Source organism: Ambystoma mexicanum, chromosome 10, assembly GCF_040938575.1.
Source record: "Ambystoma mexicanum isolate Mex_15411 chromosome 10, UKY_AmexF1_1, whole genome shotgun sequence".
NCBI classification, from domain to species: domain Eukaryota; kingdom Metazoa; phylum Chordata; class Amphibia; order Caudata; family Ambystomatidae; genus Ambystoma; species Ambystoma mexicanum.
In genome coordinates, this window is record NC_090932.1 from 128881910 (window position 1) to 128900227 (window position 18318).

Genomic DNA, 18318 nt, shown 5'->3' on the forward strand with positions numbered 1-18318 from the left:
TCCTCGTGGGACACTGAGTATCACAGCCTAGACACGGAGCGAATGCTGTGACTTCCTCGGGGGACTCTGAGCATCATCACAGCTTAGGCACAGAATGAATGCTGTGACTTCCTCAGGGGACGCTGAGTATCACAGCCTAGGCACGGAGCAAATGCCGTGACTTCCTCGGGGGACTCTGAGCATCATCACAGCCTAGGCACAGAATGAATGCCGTGACTTACTCGGGGGACGCTGAGCATCGTCAAAGCCTAGGCACAGAATGAATGCTGTGACTTCCTCAGGGGACGCTGAGTATCACAGCCTAGGCACGGAGCAAATGCTGTGACTTCCTCTGGGGACGCTGAGCATCATCACAGCCTAGGCACAGAATGAATGCCGTGACTTACTCGGGGGACGCTGAGCATCATCACAGCCTAGGCACAGAATGAATGCTGTGACTTCCTCGGGCTATGCTGAGTATCACAGCCTAGGCATGGAGCGAATGCCGTGACTTCCTCTGGGGACGCTGTGTATCACAGCCTAGGCACAGAGTGAATGGCGTGACTTCCTCGCGGGATGCTGAGTATCATCACAGCCTAGGCACAGAGCGAATGCTGTGACTTCCTCGGGGTACGCTGAGTATCACAGCCTAGGCATGGAGCGAATGCCGTGACTTCCTCTGGGGACGCTGAGTATCACAGCCTAGGCACAGAGTGAATGGCGTGACTTCCTCAGGGGACGGTGAGTATCACAGCCTAGGCACAGAGCGAATGCCGTGACTTCCTTGGGGCACGCTGAGCATCATCACAGCCTAGGCACAGAATGAATGCTGTGACTTCCTCGGGGCACGCTGAGTATCACAGCCTAGGCACGGAGCGAATGCTGTGACTTCCTCGGGGGACTCTGAGCATCATCACAACTTAGGCACGAAATGTATTCCTTTACTTCCTCAGGGGACGCTAAGTATCACAGCGTGACTTCCTCGGGGGGCGCTGAGCACCATCACAGCCTAGGCAAAGAATGAATGCTGTGACTTCCTCGGGGCACGCTGAGTATCACAGCCTAGGCATGGAGCGAATGCCGTGACTTCCTCTGGGGACGCTGAGTATCACAGCCTAGGCACAGAGTGAATGGCGTGACTTCCTCAGGGGACGGTGAGTATCACAGCCTAGGCACGGAGCGAATGCCGTGACTTCCTTGGGGGACGCTGAGCATCATCAGAGCCTAGGGACAGAATGAATGCTGTGACTTCCTCGGGGCACGCTGAGTATCACAGCCTAGGCACGGAGCGAATGCTGTGACTTCCTCGGGGGACTCTGAGCATCATCACAGCTTAGGCACGAAATGTATTCCTCTACTTCCTCAGGGGACGCTAAGTATCACAGCGTGACTTCCTCGGGGGGCGCTGAGCATCATCACAGCCTAGGCAAAGAATGAAAGCTGTGACTTCCTCGGGGCACGCTGAGTATCACAGCCTAGGCACGGAGCGAATGCTGTGACTTCCTCGGGGGACTCTGAGCATCATCACAGCTTAGGCACAAAATGTATTCCTTTACTTCCTCAGGGGACGCTAAGTATCACAGCGTGACTTCCTCTGGGGGCGCTGAGCATCATCACATCCTAGGCACAGAATGAATGCCGTGACTTACTCGGGGGGGCGCTGAGCATCATCACAGCCTAGGCACAGAATGAATGCTGTGACTTCCTCGGGGGACGCTGAGTATCACAGCCTAGGCATGGAGCGAATGCTGTGACTTCCTCGGGGTACTCTGAGCATCATCACAACTTAGGCACGGAATGAATGCCTTTACTTCCTCAGGGGATGCTGAGTATCACAACGTGACTTCCTCGGGGGACGCAGAGCATCATCACAGCCTAGGCACGGAGCGAATACCGGGACGTCCTCGGGGGACAATGAGCATCATCACAGCCTAGGCACGGAGCGAATGCTGTGACTTCCTCGGGGTATGCTGAGTATCACAGCCTAGGCATGGAGCGAATGCCGTGACTTCCTTGGGGGACGCTGAATATCATCACAGCGTGTCCTTCTGGGGTGGAGAACTGGACCAGCTGCATCACTGGGGGAGTCTGCGACGTCTGGTGCAAGTTACAAAGGCAGAATCGGGGTACTGGTTGCGGGTTCAGGGCAGCATATGGAAGCTGGGCATTGGCGCCTCTAGTGGCCTTTGTAGGAGTTCAGGGTGGAGCAACAGATGCCAAAACGGTCTGTAAAGAGTGCCCTGGATGGTGAATCATGCCGAAATTGTGCCCTCCTGCGTGTAACCGCGCTGGCAGGGAATTTCTTAGATGGGTGCATTCGCCCAAGGTCGTGTAGCCAATCTCTCAGCAAGATCTCCGAAACTGAGCCAATGAAATGCTCCGCTTGACAGATTGAGGGCTGTTCTCTAACCCTATCAACCATTCACAGACACTGGAATGTTGATTCATTGCGCCTGCGCTCCGGCACCCAAAAGGCAGGTTGCGTTACTTTGTGTTGGACCAGCTCAGAGGTAGAGCAATGCATGTAGCTTTCCTATTGACTTCTTCGCCAGATGGTGCAGAGTGAAAAGAACGGACCTGGTCCACCTATAATTCTCTGTCTGGAAAGCAGGCTACTAGCTGCCTTGAACGGGAAGCGAGGGCGCCAGTCGGAAGTATGCCCTTGCAGTCCATAGAATGAACAAGGCTCTCGTCCATGTGAGCATGCGAGGGCCTGCCTGGCTCACTGTGTCTGCCTCCATTCCAGAGTAAGGTTTGTGTTGGCGGCGGGCCACTGTTACATGCAGAAGACCCCGATGAGACTCGCAGAGCGCAGTGCCGCCTGGGAAGTGGTGGTTGGTGAGAGGCCCGGCTGCCTGGCTCCAGGGATCACTGATTCTGAAAGACGTGCGGATATGAAAGGGTCACAGGGATATCCCCAGCGCCCTCTTGGCATTGCCTCATCTGGAAAGTATTCAGGCTTCCATCCGCACGTCTGGCCGTGTGCGGCGGCGCGCTCCATCGCATGAGTGGCAGAGCGGAACTCTCCGCCCAGGCTCACCCTGGAAGTGTGCTGACGTGAAACTCAGCACCGAGGCGGCCTCGGCTCACATTCCTAAAGGTGCACAGGGGGCTACTCCCGTCTGTCTAATCAGTAGGGTAGGGAGGGTGCCAACATTCCACTGGGGCACTTTTCCTAAAGCAAACCTTTCCGAGGGAATCTTTGTAGCTTGCGTAACCGGGGTAACCTGGGCCCGGAGGCTCAGCCGTCAAACACGTGCCATTTCATGTTTCAAGGCGAGGGGCTGGAAGGAATAACATTGCTTTGGTAATCAGACAGAGCAACTTAGCAGTGCCAGTTTCTCTGTGCCTCGAGTTGGACTGGTGCCGATTCTGTTTAAGTGAAGGTGGGCACAGGGGTTTACTGGGAACAAAAAGAGGCCCTGGAAATAATTTTGAAAGTGGCCCAATATTACACAATAATTGATTATATATATGTGTAAATCCAGTACTATGGCCAGTGATGTTGAATTTCTCTGTGATTAAAATTAAGGCAAGTGATCACAATATGCTAATGGCAGAATGGGGTGTGAGATCTCCCCCTGCGGGTAGACAAGAGAAATGTTTACAAAAATCTTGTCTGGTTAATGCCAGAGCAACGCGGCTTTGATGGTCGGAAAAGGAGGTAGCCCAACTGGATAGACTGTTAAGGGTGAATAAAGTGGAAAAGTCTGCCCAGTTGGAAAATAGGGGTTATGTATACTCTGATGTAATGCAAGTACTTCAACACCAAAGCACTAAAGGAGAACCCCAAGGAGAACCCCATTGGGAACATCTTCATACCTTTGATTGGGTGGTGAGAGATAAGAAAGCTCAATTGAGGGCAGATTTGAGACATTTGAGAAATGAAACATTTTCTCCGAGAACTCACCTAAGTAATCGGCTGAGAACGAGATACAGAAACTGGATTAAGATGCACAGGGTGGAAATGTGCCAACATGATGGTTCTAATATGTTAAAAATATTAGACAGTATAAATATATCTAAAATGTGGGCTGCAATTAATTACTCAGTATCAGCTCCGCAATTAGCTATGCAATCCACTGCAGTGCATACGTATGTGTGGGTTACATGCTCCGGTAAAGAACACAGAGAGCGTGGTGCAACTGGGGATACCGACCACCTTGCACTTAGAATTTGAACAATCGGATATACTGGAACGTATTAGAACTGCGAGTAATTCTAAGGCATGTGGGCCGGACGGTCTCTCTAATCATCTTTTAAAACAATATCCATAAATATGGGCATCAATCTTATATAAGATATTCACAACAGTGAATATATCCCAAACTTTACCTGAGAGCTGGACACAAGCAATCACCGTCCCCATATATAAAAAAAGGTGATAGACAATCCCCGGGTAGTTATAGACCTATCTTGCTGCTCGATACACTAGGCAAATTATTCTGTAGGCTAATTCTGAAACAGTTACATGGGTGGGTAAGGAGTTCAAATCTAACTGACCTTCTACAAGCAGCGTTTGTAAAGGGCCTAGGGACTATCCCATATATTATGACCTTGAACATGATACAAGCCCAACAAGCAGAGCAGAAGCTACCCCTATATGTGGGGTTTATTGACTTTAGAGCCACTTTCGACTCTGTAGATAGGACTTTACTATTCAAGAAATTAAAGCAATATGAATGCCCCGAATCTCTCTTGTCACTAATTATTCTGTTTCATACAAATACATCAATGCAAGTACGTATTACCATGGATGGGAAGCTGTCACCCCATATTGAGACACCCCGTTGTCTAAAACAGGGTTGTGCCTTAGCAGCCTTTTTATCGGATTTGGGTGAGGTTTTCAGTAATTGTATGGGGGATCCTCCGAGACTTGGAGACCAGAAAATACTGTATCTGCTTTATGCAGACGATCTTGTACTGCTATCACAAACACCACAAGGCCTCTAACGAATGATTGTCCGGTTAGGGAGGTACCATAGCATTTCGGTGCTGGACTGCCCTTGTGGGCAGGACAAAGACTGATATGCAAATGGATATTTCCCTTCTGTGAAGGTACAGTGAGCAAAAAGCAATGGCTGCAAACTCTCAATGTGGTTAATAACCACTGAACAGGTTATCATGCCTTGTTCTTTCGAGAGAGGGGCGCCTGCTACCTTTTTTGTATTTTTGAAAGGAACTTGGGGTTGGTCACCCTAGGTTACCTGGGGGCAACCAGACGTGGACTCCCTGCTCACTGTGCTTAGAGAGGTTCGGCTTCACCTCACTGATGATGCCCAACAAGGCTGAAACACGTGTATGGGGTTGCTGATGGTACTCTTGTTCAGAGAGGAATTGCCATAGCATTTCGGTGCTGGACTGCCCTTGTGGGCGGGACAAAGACTGATATGCAAATCGATATTTCCCTTCTGTGAAGGTACAGTGAGCAAAAAGCAATGGCTGCAAACTCTCAATGTGGTTAATAACCACTGAACAGGTTATCATGCCTTGTTCTTTCGAGAGAGGGGCGCCTGCTACCTATTTTGCAGTTAGGGAGGTATGTACAAACAAATAATCTTGAAATTAACACTGCAAAATCCCAAATAATGAGATGTGGTAGCAAAATTATTGGAAAGAGCTCGAGGTATACATGGAACCTACAAGATACTCATATACTAAGTGTAACCCATTATAAATACCAGGGGCTATCCATTAATAATGTGATAAACAAAAAGGTGGAGGGGCTTGCTGTAAGGAATACACTTCAGCACTTTATCTTATAAATATGGGAAATTCTCCTTAAAACATGTAGTATTGTTCTACAAAATGAAGGTGATCCCAATAATGTTATATGGGGTGAAAGGATTTATACAAAAAAAAAGGAACTATTGGGATGTGCTAGAGGCGTTGCATTGGAAACAGATATTATACCTGCCAAATAGTGTCCCTATTGCTATTCTACGTCATGAACTTGGTCTCCCATCTATGTACTCACAGGTATTGTGGAAGCAGTGTGCATTTCTCCGCAAATGCCTTCTGGGTCTAAAAAGTAACACCATTTTAGAGGTAATATCTTATCAGCTGATGCAATCTAGAGGTCAATTTGCGGTGGAGTGGAGAAGTCATGTACTGGATAAATTGGCGGATGCAGATGTCCCTATAGAAATGTTGATATCGAACCTGGATAAGGCCAAATCCAAAATCTATAGACTAGATTTGTCTGAGAACTTAGAGAAGTGTGCCCAATATAAAGACTTCAACATATTCCTATTTGGAATGGAGAAGTAGAGTCCTGGTGAGCTATTTGTTGAAAAGTCCATCACAAAAAGTGCGCACGGGTTACCTAAGGTTTAGATTAAACTTATGCAAAACACATGACGTGCTGTGTAGAAGAAAAATACTGTCTCACGATCAAGATTTTGTAGATATTGTGAGTTGCGCCATCAACGGGAATCTCTCCAACATTTAATAGTAGAGTGTGAAGCCCTAAAGGAAGTTCGGGCAAGATGTTTTGATGGGGTGGTAACTTTTCAGAATTATACGACGAGTGATCAGATGTGACAAATACTGTTTGTAAGTACGCGTTCAAGTGTTCAGATAGCCATTGTCCAATACCTACAGATAGTGATACCCGGATTCTAAATATAAATAAAATGAAATAATCTGTATCTGTTATTAAAGCCCCTGATTATGATGCTTCTGTTGGGTTTGGTCCAGGGTGAGTAGCTGCGTGTACTATGAAGCAGTTGCTCTATACAATGCTTATTTTATGAAACTGAATGTAATAAGAAATTTGAATTTTTATTATTTGTTGGATTAATATGGCTAAAGTGATGACCATGTATTTTTGAATACGTATGTTCATTTTGTATTTTGGTTATATTAGTAGGTATTTTTGTTAAAGTAAAAGTATGATGTAAATATGTGAGATACAATTTGAAAGGTTGTTATGACAACTAAACCAAATTAAAAAAACATATTACACATTTTCCGCAAGCCCAACCCTTTTCCTATGTGAAAATTAGAAAATACCACACAAAAAAGGCCAGGCTGCAGAGGCCTAGTGGGAAATCTCCAGGGTTCCCTATGGGCCAGTCCACCCCTTGGTGGGCATATCCGAAGATGGACAACATAATTTCTATGCTATGATGGCTAACAGGCAAAAAACATGTCATGAAAAGAATGTGGAAAAAACAATAGAATACCTTTTATTCAAATTAAGTTATTTGTGTCTGCAAAAAGTTTGGAATTTATTTTTGTTGATTTAGTCCCTATTGGAGATTATTTTTGCAGTTGTAATTGAAGTCGGATAGTCCAGTAATCGCGAGTCACCTTTCTGAACACGCAGTGATACTTGAATATTAGATGACCACTTCAAAGCGCTAAAACATTGTGCATGTTTCCAGGGGCATAGATGGCAGCATTATCCATTCCATTTGGGAGGTGCTACTCTAGCCCTGGTTTTAACTTTGCATTCCCGATATAAATGGGGGAAATCTAGGACTACAAGTCCCAGAATGCAAAGTTAAAACCAGGCGTAGACTAGCATCTCCCAAATGGAACAGAGAATGGGCATGAGAGAATGAGCAACCTTCCAGACCATCAGGTTTCAACCTTCCATGCCAATACAGAAGGCTCAAGACCATACTCATAACAGGTTTGGTTACACAGCAAACAGGGTGATGCAGCCTAAACTGCTAGGTCACACCACCTCGTATCTGAAATAATTACACAAATATTTAACACAGATCATTGCTTGCATTGCTGCGCTGTTGAAATGCATGTGAAAGAAACAAGAGTAAGAAGAAAAGCAATGGGACCTGGTTTGAAGATGCATGTTGTTTTCTCATATTGTGTTCAGTACAAAACAGAATACTGACATTAACACTAACTTGTTTTTTAAATTGTATTTCAGAAAAAAAAACCTTTGTGGCTATTTGCACTGAGAACCACCCACTAGGAGAAGAGTTTGCACAAGAGAGAGGAGAAGATGAAACACTCTCTGGGGATGTACCACTCGCTCGCCCTGCTCCTCTCTGCGTGCCTGAGCCCGATCTGCGTCGCGCAGTATGAACACTGGCCGTACTACCCAGAGTACTACGAACAGCAGCAGCAGCAGCAAGAATACCACCAGCCGCAGAGACCGGCCGATGTGCCGAAGGTCGGCCTGCGGCTCATGGGGCAGAAGAGAAAGCACAATGAAGGCAGGGTGGAGGTCTTCTATAACGGCGAGTGGGGCACCATCTGTGATGATGACTTCTCTATCTACAACGCCCACGTGGTGTGCAGGGAGTTGGGGTACACGGAAGCCATTTCCTGGGCCCCGAGTGCCAAATACGGAAAGGGAGAAGGTAAGCCGTGCTGCTTGCTCTTCAATCTTTACTGTGTAATCTTTGAGCCTCCAGGTGCTTAGGGCTGAAATTCTCACCAGCTGCAACCACCATAGTCAACAGCAAAGGGATCATGGGAGTTGTAGTGAAAAACATCTGGACAGCCACAGGTTGCAGACCCTTGTCCTAATTGACCAGGAGTGCATGCACTGCCTTCTAGAAAGGATTCATTTTCAGGACCAAAAATATTTGAGGCACTTTGCAATTATAAAAATGTCCCCGGGAATCAGTGATGGCTACAATGGAATATTTACCCCAGGGATCTGAGCGAAAGGACCTTTGATAAAAATGTGGCTACTGTTGATCGACAGAACCTCCATTGGAGGCCTGTAGGAATGCTTTGTTATATGGCATTTGTAGGCAATGGGTGCTCCCTTTCAACTTGGACTTCTAACAAATCACTGTTACTACACAGTAGATGGGCTAACCTTAGCTACCCAGCGTGTGGGTGGCAATCTAGAGTAAGGATTTACGCTACTCAGATTAAGGCCTCCCCTCCACCAAATACATGCATCCTCTTGCCCTAAAATAATGTGGGAAAGAGGGAACACATCCAGTGTCTATCAGATTGCCAAAAGTAAACTTTAAAGTGAAATAATTCCTATGCATACAATTGTTTTTTTAAAGAAAGAATTTCAACAGCGTCATCTAGTTTCAGAATTCTTTTGAGTGAAGGTTGGCCGCTCCTTCCATTATTACACAACATTCTACTCTTTCCTCCGAAATGTCTGTTTTTCGTGGAAGTCAAAAGTGTCTTTTTATTCCCAATACATTACCCATCCTAAATACCCCCCGCCCCCACATTTTTGAGTTTGTTTCAGTTGATTACAATGTAGTCATACTTGAGATGTCTTCCTAACTGAATGTGCTTACCATTATTTTTCAAAATGAATATGTGTAGTATTCAAATTTCCTTTAGATATGTTGGTTACTTCTGTATCCTGAAAAGGTCCAGTACAATGACATTTGGTTGGTTCGGCTGCTTCTTGCCCTAAACTGAAATCCCGAAGACTTTGGGGTGTAGTACTGCCATAATAAAAACATAGAACACAAACAAGTTTGCTAAGACAATCAATTAAAGAAAAGATGTATAATCATCAGGTAGACAAATAATGTTATATCCAAGAGGCAATCAAAAGCAATCATTGACGTTTTTAGTTAAATTACTTATTGCAGAAAAAAAAGGATGTGTTATGCCAAGAGGCATATAGGGTGGTTCCAACAGTGAGAATAAAATGATGTGTCCATGAATATGCGGCATTTAAAAAAGTATAGATACATAAGAACTCCCTTGAGTAATTCTGCTGAAGTGTGAACCACGAGTAGAGATAACCAATATATTCACTCAATACTGTACACACAATATCAAGTGTCATACAAACATTCAAATCAACATCATCAAGATTTTCCCCTTTCATTTCCTATTCATTGATTATCTCAAGTATTCAAGTCTCTTATGAAGTGTTTAGAATATCTTTGCAACTGTCTAATGAAAAATAAAAGAGTGTCTACATTTTACCTAGAGTGTCGACGTGACAAACACTTGAGTGTTTTATTGCCACAGTTCAGCGTCAGGACAACCAATGCCCTCCACCTTCCTCAGGAGATGTAATGATTACGTTGTAGCCGTGAGATCTGTGGATACTGAGCTTCAATCGTAGGACATTGTGTATTGTGTATCAGCATCCGGCGTGGGTCGTGGGACGTGAATTTGTTATCTCAAGCAAGTCATAAGAGATGAGACCCTTTTCTTCTTTGGGGATCAAGGAGTCCAATTACATCCTGAAATGAATCAATGTATGAAAGTGAATTAGTTATTGACATTTGCGATCCGCTGAATTATGGTAGATTGTCAGAGAGCGTGAACATAAAACGTTACCCAACTTCTCTTTTGTGTTCTATTCTACAAGAGTAGAATGTATGATTATTTTGGACATGGTTTTACATCTGAGAAGAAAAGAAATATGGGAAATTGTCATTAATAAATTTAAGTGAATGAATCATAAAAACAAAAAGTAAGAGTGGAAGACTGCAACATACATATCATTCTTATGTTGGGTCATTCATATAGAGAACACTACAAATTTAAGTGCATGTTGATAGCGAGTGCCATTAGAATCCAGGTCAATATTACTTTACTCATATTATCAAATTCAGAAGTATGGTAGACACAGTGTGCCCTGCCCTGAAATTGGCTGTGTGATCCCACAGGCAGCACAACAATAGTTCTAGCTTTTGTATAGTGAAGCTGAGCTCTGTGTTAGAGACCTAAGGAAGAGGTGGTGCATAGGGAAGGGACCGAGAGGGTGACAAGCGGACAAGGTGGACCTATAAGCTAAGGCACAGTTTCAAAAGGCCACATACTGGTAACGTATACCTAGCTGATGCCCCACTCTTAATCACTGTCATCATAGGTCTAGGTGTGGCATCACGTGGTCAGGTACTCTATCATCTATCAAAAAGTGGCATCATCAGACCACATATTTCCATCATATATTTAACTACAGCCATCACAGTTATGTTATTTTATAGTTGTTTATGAATGCAAATACCTGAAGGTGTCAAGGGGCTGTAACAACAGGATCAGTATCACTGTTCCTGTGGGCAGCATTAAAGAGTGAGGTAACGAAAGAGCAAGGGGTGTCAGGTAATAAGGTTTTGTTATAAAGATAGGTTTCATGGCGTTTCCAGAAATGCATTAGGTCTGTCTCTTCGTCATTACAGTGGAAGACTGCTCCAAAGCTTAGAGGCTTGGACCACAAAGGTGCGGCCGCCCTGTCTTTCCTCGTGGTACCTGGGAATGGCCAGGTTCCTGTCCTGCTTGGATCGTAGAGAGTGGATGGGATTGTACGACCTCATTTTAGAAGCAAGAGTGTAAGATATAGGATGTTGCAGGCTACGAAACGCTAAGCACAGGCATTTGAATATGATCCGATTTTGGACTAGAAGCCAATGCAAGGAGTGTAAGGCTGGGGTAACATGATCGTATTTTTGGTTTTTGGTTAAACTTGTGGCTGCAAGGTTCTGAACTCTCTGTGGACATACCACCAGATTGTCCGGGGCTCCTAGGTATATACTGTTATTACAATCCAGTCTAGATGAGACTGGAGAGTTCATTACAGTAACCTGATGAGGGAAGGAGAGAAAGGGGATAATGTGCTTTAGCTTCCTAATCATGAAGAAACATGATTTTGTTACAGATGTAACTTGTTTCTTTTAGCTTAATTTACTGTCTACTAAGATCCATAGATTTTTGGCCTTGGTTCTGGACAGTGTCTGAAGGAGTCTGGCCAGAAGGAGGGGGACCAGGATTTAGGCTTTTCGTTCACTATCAAGATTTCAGTTTTGTCTGGATTAATCTTCAGGTGATTTTGATCCATCCAGTGTTTAATAGAGAGCTAATTTCTGATTCTAAGGGCACATATCAGATTCACCAGGATCTGAGTGTCATCTGCATAGTTAAAAGATTTAACACCATATTGATGTAGAAAGTCCATTAGGGACGAAGATAGATTAAAAAGAATCAGTGACAGAGCAGAACCCTGAGGGACCCCACATGTCAGTCTCATAGTGTGGGAATACAAATGGCCAAGATGTACTTATGGAGTTATGTAAATTAGAAATGACTGTAGCCGTTTAAGGGCCGTGCCCTGGAGGCAATGGCCTTGATTCTCATATTGTAAAATCTTTTGAGCAGTAGTGTATGTTGACCTTATCAAAAGCGGTCGCCGGGTCTAGCAGGATCAATGTGCCTGAGCTACCTGCGTCAGATTGTTCTCTTAAGTAGTCTAAGACAGAGAGATTCGACAATTCTGTGTTTTGTGTGGGTCTAAAACCCATTTGTGCGTTGTCTAGGAGCATTGAGTTTTCAATGTTATGTTATGTTATGTTATTTTGCACTTATATAGCGCCTTATATACCATTGGTATGGTCTGAAGGCGCTGGTAGGTTGAACGCCCTTGGGAACCGAAGTTCTTGTCAGTAGAGGGAGGAGAGAGGGTCCAATAGGTGCGAGTGCGCATCTGGTATGTGTGCAGCTGGTGCGAAAATTCCTGTGGAAGCTGCTTCATAGCGGTAGGTGTGGTGGCTGAGAGGTCAGGAGTATGTGTTCGAGTCTGGCAGGAATTATCCAGACCGAGAGTGGCAGCGTAAGGCCTAAGGAGAACGCCTGGCTGGGGGTGCGAGACCAGCAGTGATTACATAGAGTGATGTGGAGTGAGCGGCGTCAGATGTTGATATGAGAACAGTTATACCGAATGGTGTCATAGTATCTCTGTGTTCTAGTTGGGTGGTGGTGTAAGGAGAGAGTAAGCGTGGGGTGTGATATGAGGTATGATCTTTTAAAGGATCCATGCATTCTAGGTATAATATGGACTTCATGCAGTTAAGCGATTCGTCCGTTCTGCACATTCGTCGGCCCTCCACCCGTCTTCTCGCCACACACGTCCTCTCGCTACACATGTCGTTTCGCCACACACGTCCACACGCCACACACGTCCTCTCGCCACAACACGTCCTCTCGCCACAACACGTCCTCTCGCCACAACACGTCCTCTCGCCACAACACGTCCTTTTGCCACCACATGTCTTTTTGCCACCCACGTCCTCTCGCCACCCACGTCCTCTCACCACCCACGTCCTCTCGCCCCCCGTCCTCTCGCCACACACGTCCTCTCGCCACACACGTCTTCTCGCTACACACGTCCTCTCGTCACAATGCGTCCTCTCGCCACAACACGTCCTCTTGCCACACACGTCTTCTCTCCACACACGTCTTCTCTCCACACACGTCTTCTCTCCACACATGTCTTCACTCACTACACCCGGCCGCCCTCCACACCAGGCCGCCCTGCACACCCGGCCGCCCTCCACATCCGGCCGCCCTCCACACCCGGCCGCACTCCACATCCGCCGCTCTCCACATCCGGCCGCCCTCCACACTCATCCGCCCTCAATACTCATGGGCCCTCAACACTCATGGGCCCTCAACACTCATGGGCCCTCAACACTCATGGGCCCTCAACACTCATGCGCCCTCAACACGCATTCGCCCTCAACACTCATTCGCCCTCAACACTCGTCCGCCCTCAACACTCGTCCGCCCTCAACACTCGTCCGCCCTCAACACTCGTCCGCCCTCGGCACTCGTCCGCCCTCAGCACTCGTCCGCTCCCAACACTCATCCGCTCTAAACACTCATCCACTCTCAACACTCATCCGCTCTCAACACTCATTCGTTCTCAACACTCATCCGCCCTCGACACTCATCCGCCCTCGACACTCATCCGCCCTCGACACTCTTCCCCTCAATAGGTCGGTGTGATGGTGCTAGTTTGGAAGCCGGTTGGTTTTAGGAGAAGAGCCAGGTTTTCAGTAGTTTGCGGAAGGACGTTAAGTCCTCAGTTAGGCGGATGTGGGGTGGGAGCGAGTTCCACAGGGTTGGAGCTTGGGCTGAGAATGATGTTCCGCCTATCCTGATTGAGTTTGTCTTAGGAATAGTTAGGAGGCCGGCTGAGCTTGATCTTAGGGTGCGAGAGGGATGATATGGTATTAGTTTTTCTTGAAGATATTGAGGTCCAGTTTTATGCAGTGCTCGATGGGTGAGGCATAAGGTTTTGAAAGCCACCCTACGGGCTACTGGAAGCCAGTGCAGTGTCTTGAGGGCTCGGGATACGTGGTCTCTTGGACCTAGCTCAAGCAGCATTTTGGCTGCCGCGTTTTGTGCTCTTTGGAGTTTATTCAGCTGGTAGGCATGGATTCCGAGGTATAGGGGGTTTCCGTAGTCCAGTCTGGATATAACGATTGATTGGACGGCAGAGACTCTGTTCGGAAATGAGAGGTATGGAAAGATGCGCCTGAAGGTTTTAAGGTGGTAGTGGCAGGACTTTGAGACATTATTGACTTGGCGCGAGAGTGTTAGGCCGGAGTCTAGGGTGCAACCAAGATTTTTCACTGTGTTGGAGGGTGTCGGTGAGTTGCCCATGGCGGGTGGCCAGGGAAGAGGGTGCGGAAGAAGATCGGAGTTGCCGCACACCATGATTTCTGTTTTGGCGGGGTTTAGCAGGAGGTGGCTTTGGGTCATCCAGCGGTCAACATGATTTAAATCTGGTCAACAAGGTCCCTTTCAAGCTGTTTGGATAGGAAGGGTAGTAACGAAATGGGTCGGAAGCTGTTAAGGTCTGATGGATCTAGTTTATTAATGATGTGGTTCCAATCATTACAGATAGTGCCAGAAGAAAGAGAGGCATTAAAGAGAGATAATAGGTCACCTAGAAATCTAGGGCTGATGTCATGGGCAATTCTAGGTAGGAGGACATCCACAGGGGCGCCAGAACATCTGGCCGAGGAATGAAAAGGCAACAGCTGTTTGCTATTCATCTCAATGAAGGAATTAAAGAAACTAATCGGTGCTGTAGATTTTAATGCCTCTGTTTGCTGAGAGATGCAGCTAGAAAGATTGGATAATGTAAGGTTATTTCTGATTTTCTCAAGCAGTCCCAAGTAAATCCGTGTTTGGGCATCTACTGTACCGACTCTATTAGCCTACCATTTCCATGTCATTGAATATGGAGTTGCGGCTCTGTCAGCTTCTAGCTTCACAAGTGTGAGAATAATAAGAGGCAGGTAAAGTAGGGTGGACATTACACAGGCCAAGCGTAGGGGAAGAGATGGATAAAAGGGGACCATAAAATAATGTGGTTAGAAACCCACCCACAGAGGCTATGAATTGGTATGGTGAAGTTGAGAAATGTGCAGCACAGGGGTATTAATCAAGACTGAACAGCACTAAACTGAATGATGGATGTTTTTATTTTATTTCTTAAAAACACTGTGCTTTCTTTTAAGTGATTTGAATGGAACCGTTTTTTAATGTTCCCTCTTGATTGCTTGCTTCATTGGCGTTCGTTATTTTTTCATTCCTTTTAGGGTTTGTTGTATGTACTCTGGTCCTTGTATGAGCATTTAGCTCTTTATTTTAGTGTCCTTGTAGTTGACCTGTGTCAAGTGGCACGTGCCTGAACTGTTGTCTGCTTCCACACAGTATGTATTTTAGATATAAGGCTACATGCCGGACAGTGAAACCTCGCCCTCTGCATGGCCTTGCTGTGAAGCATTAAGCCAGTCACGTGCCATCATAAGAGCCTGTATACGGTGTCTAGAAGTGCATCCACTGTGTGCTGCAGCGAGGCCATTGATGCACCTAGGCCAACCCTGACTGGGCCCCTCCACACCTGCACTGGTCCAGATGCTGAGGGCTCCTGCCCTTCCACCACTCGTCCTACCCGGTAAGTTCTTCTGCAGACAAAAGAGTGCGTACAGCCTTTTATAGGCCAAGGATGACCCCCAGCCAAAAGACTGCACTGATGCAAAGATTCTGTAATGCAGGCCCTGCATGGCTTAAGACTCTTTGGTCATCATCTACAATGTAATCGACCCAATTAAACCTAACTCTCTTAAACATAAATATATTGATGTGGCTGCGGGGCATAGCCCCTCCCCCTCTGAAGCCAGGCAGTTGGGAAGATACCAGGCACCACGGGCCATGGATCTTTTGAGTGCAACCCACCCCCTGGGGTGCCCAGGCTACTGGGGTTAAAAATGTGACTTGGGAGACTGGCACCAAACCTACTCCTCTGAGGCCTATAATAGAATGTATGTTTGAATGCCTTGAGGGAAAAACCAGATGCATTCTATGTCCTCATGGCACTTAAAAGGTTAATTCATGTGGGAGCAGAGAGAGACCTGCCACCAGAGGCAGCTATATCTGAGGTGAAGAGGCAGGTCTGCTGGATAAGGTTGATGTGGATGGGTTAGCGAGACCAAGACACCCAACGAAGTCTCATGGACTGGTGGAATCTCATCCTCCTGACCAGCTTTGTTTATCATGGTCGGCTTCCGGAGGACCGCTCTACATGGAGAAATTTTTGTTTGGAAAAGGGAGAGGAAAAGAGCACAAACATCAGTGGACAAAAGGGGGACTACATTAATACAGATACATTAAACTGTACCTGTCAGGAACATGCAGGGTTAATCTGACCTTTTCCTTTGGCCTTCTAGAGGTGAGTCAGGAATCCAGTAACAATGCATCCAGGCCCATCCGTTGTCCTGCTCCAGTGGCCACAAACTGTAGAGAATGCAGTCAAAAGAAGGACACCCTGACTCGTTTAAATTAATATCACATTAACACTAAACTCACATTACTGACCTGGGCTTTAATACATTACTTTCCAAAGCCAATTCCCTGACTACAAGGCCTTCTCTGTAACCAGGCAATGTAGACTAAACGCATTCTATGAATGCCGGCCACCGCCTTCTACTGCGGGACCTACAATGACATTGTTCTCCCTGTGTGGTCATAGGTTCTTGGTCCTTGAACCAAGAGGGAAGAACTTCTATTAGACGGAGATCAGATCAAGGAGAGGAGCTGATACCCTAAAAAGAGCCTATGCCGCTGGACATCAGACCAGATAGACAATCCACTCAGATCAGTGTGCCCATCTCCCTTCTGAATGCTGCCTCTGCATCAAGGGTGTTGCACATGTCATCCATTCATCGAGGAAGCCATTTTAAACAAGAGGGCGACTCATGTTGATCTCATACGTCTTGGAAGATGTCCCTCCCGAAGGAAAGGTTCACAATGGTATTGTATTTTCTTATTCTCCTACCTTCAAGGTCTGGTGGAGGTCCTCGGGTCCAAAGCATGGAGGAATGCACGGGCAGCACCAGCGGTACCAAGAGGAGCATGATTGCCACCCTTGATGATTCAGGTGCTCCTCTGAAGAGGGATTCCAGATATCATTTGCTTGCAGCCTATGGAACGCCGGACCCTGGCACAGAGCACGAGGCATCACCAGTTGCCAGGCATGCCCTGGCACCAGAAAACACCTCCACAATTTTTAAGGGCAACTAGTGGCTGCAAGTTGAATTATCTTTGAGAGGAATGCTTTTTAGCAGTGTCCACCCTTAACTTGTAATCTTTTCCTGATTAATCAAGGCTTCTGCAGCGCAGCGGGAGGGCCTCACCCTCCATCTGCTTTCCTTATGTCTCATCTCATGGTTGGCCAACAACACTTTGTTTCTAATTAAGGCATCGTTTAGATTTCCGTTCACTTGAATTATTAAATGGCATCAAGGCATGTTCTCTCACATGACAAGACTAACTTGCTGTACATACTTCCTGCCATTGGTTCTATTGTTCAATGCACGTTCCTAAGAACAGGATGTACGTTAAAAGAAAGTAGACGAAAAGCTCGAATTGCAAAATACTGAGGCCCACTCTGCCGCATTTTGTTAATCAAACTTTTCTTTTTTTCTTTTTTTTGTCCCCTGCATTGTTTCTTGTATGCAAAGGACACCCCCACAGCCCCCAAACCCGAAAATACTGAAATCAGAGTGTGGGGACACCCCCGCAAGCACTGCTCACCTAATGTGGTATTTTCGGATTCAGTGCGGCAAACCGTATCTACGACCCTCTAGATACGATCTTTTGGGTCGATAGTTTGAGAACACACAGCATTTGAACTCATTTCTAAGGAATTGAGGCCACAAGTCACAGCCAGAAGAAATGATATTGCCCACATTTCTTCTTATTCTACCCACTAAATCTACACTGCTACTGGAGTCGCCTGTTACAGTGTGGTGAGCAGGGACATTTTATGAAATGACTTAGAAGGTCAAAGCGGGGATGTGCAAAATGTTCACGCAGTGAGCAAACTAACAGGACTGCTCTGATTCCACTCCAGTGGAACTCTAAGAATTGCGCTCCGTGGTTCCACTGTGGATAGGTGGGTGACAGGCGTGCAAATATTACAGCAAATCAGGATGCCAGAATGTGGCACACGCTCGAATTTTCTGCAATGCTTGCATTACGAAAATCAAAGCATGCAGAACTTGCAAAACATCCCAGCGGCCTATTAGCCTAATATTCAGCCTCTCTAACTGGGGATACTTGTGGGCCAATGAGCTC

The 18318-nt window shown here is 46.3% G+C and overlaps 1 protein-coding gene across 1 annotated transcript in view; it reads left to right on the forward strand.

Moving 5' to 3' along the window:
- LOXL2 (lysyl oxidase like 2) overlaps positions 1-18318 on the forward strand; it is a 361884-nt gene that overhangs the window by 28040 nt on the left and 315526 nt on the right. Inside the window, exon 2 of the mRNA XM_069617615.1 lies at positions 7877-8312. Within this exon, the coding sequence (XP_069473716.1) occupies positions 7952-8312 (361 nt within the window). The 5' untranslated portion in view covers positions 7877-7951. The remainder of the gene's footprint in view (positions 1-7876; positions 8313-18318) is intronic.